Genomic DNA, 7922 nt, shown 5'->3' with positions numbered 1-7922 from the left:
GGGCCCTAGCCTTTGTAGCCGGCCTCCCCGCCCACCTCCAGCCCCGTCCTTCTGATCTGTCATCCACACAGCAAGCCAGAGTGACCAGGGCCAGTTTCTTGGGTGCGTGACCAGTGCCATCCCGTTTCCAAGTGTGAAAGACCAGAGTGAGCCGTGAGCAATATCCAGCCCCGCCTGCTAGGGAAGGTCTCTACTGGATGGACTTCTCCGGGTGAATCCATCCCCCTGCCCCTCTGCATCCTAGCACCTGGGGCTTAAGAATAACTTCCCCTGGGCAAGTGGTTTTCTGTACGTACTTGTGACCCCCTCAGAGCTCAGAGGAGTGAAAGCAAACCCCCAGGGCCCCTGGCTCATACAGGTCAGCTGGGAAGCAAGCCCAGAGCAGTCTGGCTCCAGAGCCTTGGCCGCTCGGAACCTATCACAACCAGGTACCTGACCACGAGCCACCTGACGGCCAGATCACGTCCAGTCAGGAAAGGGGAGGCAGGCAGTCCCCGGAGGGGGGATGGCATCTGAGCTGGGCCTGCGAGGGTCTCTCCGGAGGGAGGAGGGGGGGCCCCTTATGCAGGCAGGGGGAACCCAGAGCCAAGGTGCAGAAGCAGGGAAGGGGGAGAGAGGGCAAAGCCCGGAGAGGAAGTTTCGGGCCCGCAGGTGCAGGCCAGGTTGTTTGGATTTTGATCTGATGGTTGTAGGGAGCTATGGCCAGTGTTGGAGCAGCATGGAACAGCATGGAGCAGCTGTGCTGGGGCGGGGGCGGGGGGGGGGGACGCCGGCTGTGCACTGGGCAGCAGATGGGAGGAGGCCAGTCAAGAGGCAGTCAGAAGGTCCAGAGGGGACGGTCACGAGCTTGAAGCCACGTGAAAGCCATGGGAAGGGGGAGACACCAGGGGTCACACAGCCAATGTCAGAGATGCCAGGGGGGCTGGGGACTCGGCTCTAGGAGGGAAGGCGCAGGACCACATGCAATAGGCCGGCATCCTGGGGCCCCGCATAGAGCGGGTGCTCAGTAAAATGTTCCTCCAGTGACGGAAGGGAAGCTCCCTGTCCCTCTCCAGGTCAGCTGGGGCGGTGCTGTCCCCGTTTCCCACACCTCTCCTTTTGCACACCGTGCTCGTGCTAGGTGGCCCCGAAAGAACCCTGGCTGGACCAGTAGGGGCCGTGCCTGCCCACAGCTCCATCTCTGCCATGCACCCATATGGCTTCTCTCTCTCCATCCCTCCTCCCCCCTCCCTGTCCTTATCTTTCCCTTCCGTCTCCATGGCGACTCACCACCTCGGCTCTCGCCTGCATCCCAGCCTCTGCCAGGGATTCTGGGCCCGGCTCCGTCCCTCCCTCCTTCGGAGCCCTGGTTCCCGCAGTCCTGTCTCCTCCCCCTGGGGTGAGTCCAGAGGCAGCCTCCTCTTTCCTGACTGTCACATCTATTTTCCAGCTCTGACGAGTCCGGGTCGGCTCCTCTGGGGAGACCATCCCCCACCCACCCACCCTCCACCTGCCACAGCTCGGCCCTTCCAGGAGGAAAGCCATCCTTGTTGCAGCCGACCGGGTCTCTGTCTCGGGCCTCCGCTCTCTGCTTGCAGACCTCTCCCCACTCCCAGCGCCCCCCATGCCGAGGTCCGCCTTGTCAATCATCTCCTTTTGTCACTGGCTGGGCAAACAGGCAAGTCCTGGGTCCTGACATCTGGGGGGGAGGGGGGGCAGAATGGGTGGGGGTGGGAAAGGGCCACCTGGGGACGAGGGATGGGTCTGCAGAAGGGGGATGGAGGCCACTGAGACCCAGGAGGAAGACAGAAACCTGGATTCTCTTCTAGATAATGTTTTATTCCCACCCCCTGCCCCCCATTTTTGTCTCCAAGGAGAGAAAACGGAGCTTCGTGGGAAGCAGTCGCAACAGTTGGTAAGTGGCAGGGCCTGCCAGCAGGACTGCTTCAAGGCCTGCTCGCTCTCTGTGGGTCCAGGAACCTGGGCCCTGTGGCCCCCGGCGTCCTGCGGGCTGTCCCAGGGGAGGGCCCGAAGCTGGATCTGCTGTGGGGGGAGGGACAGGGAGAATCCGGTGGGTACTGCTTGGAGACCAAATCCAGCTCTGAGAGGGAGCGCGGGAGGCATCTTCTAAGAACCAGAGCCATCTGCCCCACCACCGGGAGGCTCCCACCCTCTCCTTGTGGCCCCACGGTGTGTGTATGCAAGTGTCACTCCTGGGGGGGGGGAGGTCCGGCCGAAGCCGGTAACTCCCAGTGGGAGCCCTTGCAGTGGAAGGCTGTGGGAGAGAGGTTTCCAGAAGGTTTGTGCCAGGCACTGGGCAGGGTGCCCTAATGGCCCCATGAGCCCAGGGCTGCTAACCTCTCCTCTTGGCCGGTTAGGAAACGGGGGGCCCAGATCAGTCCGTGCAGGAGCCTGCCCGTGGCTGCCCGGGGTGGCGGTGGCGGTGGCGATGGGGCAGGGTTAGGACTCCATCCGGGCGCCTCCCTGCTGGGAGCACTGTCCCCACGGCTCTGCCATCCCCGGCACTGGGGTGCAAGTCAGTGAGCTGGCCTCTCTGGGAGCATCCTGCCCCCCAAACTCCCAGCCCGCCGTACTCCCTGCACGCCACCCCCCATGCTGCTCCCAACAGCCTGCTCTGCCGCCCCCCACCCCCTCCACCCCAGGTCCCACACGCCATTCCCCAAGTTAGAGCTGGGCCTGGGGTCCCGGCCCGCGGCGCCCCGGGAGCTTCCTGCCTGCTCCATCTGCCTGGAGAGGCTGCGGGAACCCATCTCACTGGACTGCGGCCATGACTTCTGCACGCGGTGCTTCAGCACGCACCGTGTCCCCGGCTGCCAGCCAGCCTGCTGCCCCGAGTGCCGGAAGATCTGCAAGCAGAAGAAGGGCCTCCGGAGTCTGGGGGAGAAGATGAAGCTCCTGCCGCAGAGGCCTCTGCCCGCCGTGCTGCAGGTCGGGGCCCGGGCCTCGGCGCTGGGGCCGCTGGGGCGGGGGGAGCTGGAGGGACCTGGGTCCGATCCCCGAGGGGCCCAGCAGCTCTGGCTCTATTCTGGGATGTCGGGGTGGGGAACAGAGTCTGGGGTCGGATGCGCGCCGCACTTGGCGGCTCAGGGAACCTTCCTTCTCCCGACGCAGGAGACCTGTGCTGTGAGGGCTGAGCCGCTGCTGCTGGTGCGAATCAACACCTCTGGAGGCCTGATCCTGAGGATGGGGGCCATCAACCGCTGTCTGAAGCACCCCCTGGCCAGGGACACCCCTGTCTGCCTCCTGGCTGTCCTGGGGGAGCAGCACTCAGGGAAGACCTTCCTCCTCAACCACCTGCTCCGGGGCCTGCCAAGCCTGGTGAGGGAAGGGCTGGGGCAGGGGGGCAGTTTAGGGGTCCCAGCCTGGAATTGGGAGGGGAATGGGGGCTGGATGGACCAACGGATGCTCTCTTTTTCTGCCTTGCAGGAGTCAGGGGGAGGCGGCTGGCCAAGAGGAGGAGGGTCCCTGCAGGGGTTCAGGTGGGGTGCCAACAGCCTTACCAGGGGCATATGGATGTGGAGCCACCCTTTCCTGCTGGGGAAGGAGGGGAGGAAGGTGAGGGGCATGAAGGGCACAGGAGGTGAAGATTGCGGAGCAGGGGAGGAGAGAGTGAAGAGGTTTGGGGGGATGGGGAGATCATTGACAAAGGGGAGGGGAATGGAGAAAGCAAGCTTTGGGGGCAGGTACAGGAAGATGCGGTGGACGAGGGAGGGTTGGGGGAGCACGTGGCGGAGTGAGGCAGGCCTGACCCCTCGGTTCATCTCCCCGCCTCCCCCGCCCCCTGTACAGGTGGCCGTGTTCCTGGTGGACACAGGGGACGCCATGAGCCCCGAGCTGAGCAGAGAAACCAGGACCAAGCTCTGTGCCCTCACCACGATGCTGAGCTCCTACCAGGTGAGGGCGCTGTGATCCGGTGCCCCGCCCCATCGGCCCAGCTCCCGCTCAGCTTTCTCCAGGACGGGGACATCTCAGCCCGGGGCTGGCCCTGGGAGTGCTCGGGATGCTTACCCTGATCTCACAGACGCCTGTGTCTGGGGTCCCCCCAAAGGTTCTGGGGATGCCCCTGCAAGGGAGGGATGCCTGCAGTCGGTGAAGGTGGGAACATGGTTTGTTCAAAAGGGAAGTCAAAGGTCCCCAGGAGCCGCTGAAGGCCCGCAGGACCATTCTCGGGCCTGCCTTCGGTCCCTCATGGCCAGCCCAGGCCCTGCAGGCTGCGGAGGCCCCCAGGCAGGTGTCTCCCGGGTCCTGGCCCCACTGTCGGCCTGCGAGCTCCTTCCTCACCGGGGTCTTCCCAGTATCTCTTTGCCTTTGCAGACCCTCTTCCATCTTGTTCTCCTTGGTTCCAGATCCTCAACACCTCCCCGGAGCTGAAGGATACAGACCTGGAATATCTGGAGGTGAGGAGAAAATTTGGTCCTGGGGTGCCACCCTATTCCTGCCCTGGCCATAAGTCCAGGGGACTGGACCAGCCATAATGGGGTGCCTTCCAGTTCTGGCCTAGGAGTTCATGACCTGGAGCTGGGCTGGTGGGTTTGAGGGCAGAGGGTGGAGCACGAGATGCCGGGTTGGGAGAGGCAGCAGAATCCCAGAGCTGGGAGTGTGCGGGATGGGGAGAGTATGGGGGTGAGGGTGGGGGGTCCCCCAGTGGGCCCAGAGGGGAGGAAGCCACAGTCCTTGGCGTGATCCAGCCATGACCCCTGGTGCCTCACCCCCAGATGTTTGTCCACGTGGCCGAGGTGATGGGCAGGCATTATGGGATGGTGCCAATCCAGGTGAGACACCCATTTCTGGACCCATCACCCCAGACCCTAACACCCCCAGGCTGCTGGTGTCAGGACCCCTTCTCTTCCAGCACCTAGATCTCTTAGTTCGTGACTCATCCTACTCCAACAAGGCAGGGCTGGGCCGCGTGGGTGACATCATCCAGGTGAGGGGTGCCGAAGGAGGGGATGCAAGGGGGTTGGGGGGGAACTGGGCAGAAGGGGAGGGGAGGCCTGAGGGGGCCTGCGGTGGAGCCAAGAACAGGAGCCTGGTCCCTAGCTCAGAGGTCTCCCCATCCGTCTCTCAGAAATCCTTCGGCAAATACCCCAAGGTTCAGGAGCTGCTCCAAGGGAGGAGAGCCCGCTGTTACCTCCTGCCCGCCCCGGGGCGTCGGTGGGCAAGCAAAGGCCACGGAAGCCCCTGCGGTGAGCGTCCCCGGGGACAAGGCCTCCCCAGCTTGCCCTCCTCCGGCGACCCCCTGGCCCCAGCGAGCTTCTCCCTGCCTCTGACACCCTTTCTCCTCCCAAAGCCCGGCCCTGCTCAGCCCCCGGTCTCCTCAGCATGAGGAATCTCTTCCTCAGACACAGATGACGATGTCGGCCACCTCTGTGCCTACGTGGCGGACGTGCTGAGCGCAGCCCCCCAGCACGCCAAGAGCCGCTGCCCGGGGTACTGGAGCGAGGGCCGCCCCGTGGCCAGGGGGGACAGACGCCTGCTCACGGGGCAGCAGTTAGCTCAGGAAATCAAGGTGCGCCCCCCTCCCGCCCGCCCCCAGGCCCCGGAGAGCCCCCCGCCCCCTGCCCGCCCTGACCCCTCCCCTGATGTCTCCGCAGAACCTCTCGGGCTGGATGGGGAGGACCGGGCCCGGGTTTGCCTCCGCGGACGAGGTACGTCCCCCCCCAACCCTCTGGAGGGTCTGGGGGGCCGGGTGCGTGGGCCCTGGGAGGCAGCCGAGGGCGGGAGAGGGAGGAGGGAGGCAGCCTGGCTTTGCCGTGGACAGATGGCCGCCCAGCTGCACGACCTGAGGACGGTGGAGGCTGCCAAGAAGGAGTTCGAGGAGTACGTACGGCAGCAGGTGAGCGGCGGCCCCGCGCGGGAGCCCCAGGCCTCGGGCTCCGGGCGGGCGCTCAGCGGCCTCCCTTCCTCCCCGCCGCAGGACGCGGCCACCAAGCGCATCTTCTCGGCGCTGCGGGTGCTGCCCGACACCATGCGCAACCTGCTGTGCGCCCAGAAGGACGCCGTCCTGGCCCGCCACGGGGCGGCCCTGCTGTGCAAGGGCAGAGAGCAGACCCTGGAGGCTCTGGAGGCCGAGCTGCAGGCCGAGGCCAAGGTCTTCATGGACTCGTACACCATGCGCTTCTGTGGCCACCTGGCCGCCGTGGGGGGCGCCGTCGGGGCCGGGCTCATGGGCCTGGCGGGCGGCGTGGTGGGCGCGGGCATGGCCGCAGCCGCGCTGGCTGCCGAGGCCGGGATGGTGGCGGCTGGCGCTGCGGTGGGGGCCACGGGGGCCGCGGTGGTCGGGGGCGGCGTGGGCGCGGGCCTGGCCGCCACCGTGGGCTGCATGGAGAAGGAGGAGGACGACAGGGTGCAGGAAGGGGACCGAGAGCCCCTGCTGCAGGAAGAGTGACCAAAGGGGGGAAGAGATGCCAGGTGGGAGGGAAGGAGGTGCGGGAGGGGAGGGGTTGGGGGTGGTGCCGAGGGCCCCCCCCGCCCCCCACCCCGGTGTGCCGCGCTGCCGCGGTGGAATGCCCAGTGTCTGGGTGGCTGACTGAGCTGGACAATCGAGGTGGCTCCAGGATCCTCCAGAGAGGCCGTCGGGGGCCAGGAGGCCGTGTCCGGGGGCAGCGAATAGAGTATAGGGCCTGTTTCTGGTGGCGGACCGTTGCTGACCTGCCATGGTTCCCAGGTCCACTTGGCCCCAGTGTCTCCCACCAAGAGTGAGGCTCCACCCTCCCCACCCTGGCTTCTTTCCCCTGATGACCCCGGATTGTAGGAAGGCTGAGCAGGCACCATTCTGGAAGTCTCCCTTGGGTAGAGAGGATCCATCCCTTCACAGATGGGAGGAGAAGTCCCAGGTTGAGTGACCTTGGTGCTCAGGGGCAGGGAGCACAAAGGAGGGGCTGGGGGGGGGAGAGAGAAGGAGGGGCCACCGGGCAAAACCAAAGAGTCCAGGTATGGTGGACAGTGGCCTGAACCCCGGAGTGGAGCCATTTGCTTTGACCACTCTTCCCCAGGCTGCCCCAGGATGATAATGATGGCCTCCCCTGCCCTCTGCAGCCCCAGGGAGGCCACATGGGCACTTTGAATGGGGGTCCCTGCAGCTGTTCCTTCATGGTGGTGCCCTTTGTCGAGGCTGCTCGGACAGCAGAGTGCCCAAGTTCTTTCTGGAAAGCTGTCCCCACGATGGGTTAGATGCCAAAGAAAAACACCAGTAATTGCATTCGGAGCTAAACCAGGCAGCGCTCCTAAGTCTATGGAAGCCCTGCAAGGGGCAGCAAAGGGAACACTTTCCACACTGGACACGAGCACGCCCTCTTTCCCGAACCCGTGTCTGCAGGAGACCTGGGTGCAGCCCTCCACGGGAACCCAGAGGTCCCAGCGCCCTGCCACGGGACAAGGAAGTCCTGCTGGAAGACTTCTAGGCTATTTACCCTGTAAAGTACTCGTGGGCTCGTTATATTAAAAAAATAAAATACGTGTGCTTGAGCCTCAGCTTCCCAGTAAATTTTTGAAACAGGACTTGAATTCAGCCCCCAGAGGGCTTTGGGGCAGAGGGGTGGGGGGAGGTGAACGAAGGCACTCCATCGTGGGGACCTGTGGACAGGGAGAGGGAGGCTGAAATTCAAGAGATCTGGGAGCTGAGTGTCCGAGGTCCCACACGGGGGTTGCAGGAGGGCTCAGGCCAAAGGCCAAGGGCACAGCCACCTTTCAGTAGGACTTGGGGTCCTGCTCCCCTAGTCTCTCCTGCCTCTGATGACCCTGCGAGCAGATTGTCATCTGGCATCTGTCCTGGCAGAAGGAGAGAGGGGAGGCAGAGCTGGGGAGTCCTTGCTAAAGCCTCGGAGGAAGGAGGACCCAGGCCCACCTCCGTGGGGGTCAGCCAGCCTGCGTTCACCTGCTGCTTCTCCTCTCCGCCTCATCTCCCCATCGCAGAGTTAGAT

General features: G+C 64.8%; 1 protein-coding gene across 2 annotated transcripts; it reads left to right on the top strand.

Moving 5' to 3' along the window:
• Positions 1–1455: 1455 nt before the first annotated feature.
• RNF112 (ring finger protein 112) lies at positions 1456–7467 on the top strand. 2 transcript variants are annotated; one of them, XM_036073480.2, is made up of 14 exons: positions 1456–1657; positions 1854–1894; positions 2643–2928; positions 3112–3318; positions 3427–3555; positions 3790–3894; positions 4347–4397; positions 4716–4772; positions 4853–4927; positions 5069–5186; positions 5349–5509; positions 5595–5648; positions 5762–5836; positions 5918–7467. In XM_036073480.2, exons 1-14 carry the CDS (start codon positions 1604–1606, stop codon positions 6386–6388), a joined length of 1884 nt encoding a protein of 627 aa, XP_035929373.1. In that variant the 5' UTR covers positions 1456–1603; the 3' UTR covers positions 6389–7467. The 2 variants fall into 2 exon arrangements, with proteins under 2 accessions (XP_035929373.1, XP_035929371.1); XM_036073478.2 differs by having other exon boundaries at positions 1461–1657; positions 5343–5509.
• The last annotated feature ends 455 nt before the right edge of the window (positions 7468–7922 follow it).

This window comes from Halichoerus grypus, chromosome 2, assembly GCF_964656455.1.
Source record: "Halichoerus grypus chromosome 2, mHalGry1.hap1.1, whole genome shotgun sequence".
Taxonomy (NCBI): domain Eukaryota; kingdom Metazoa; phylum Chordata; class Mammalia; order Carnivora; family Phocidae; genus Halichoerus; species Halichoerus grypus.
The sequence above is the reverse complement of the archived record's forward strand: the minus strand, read 5'-3'. Positions and strand labels throughout refer to the sequence as shown.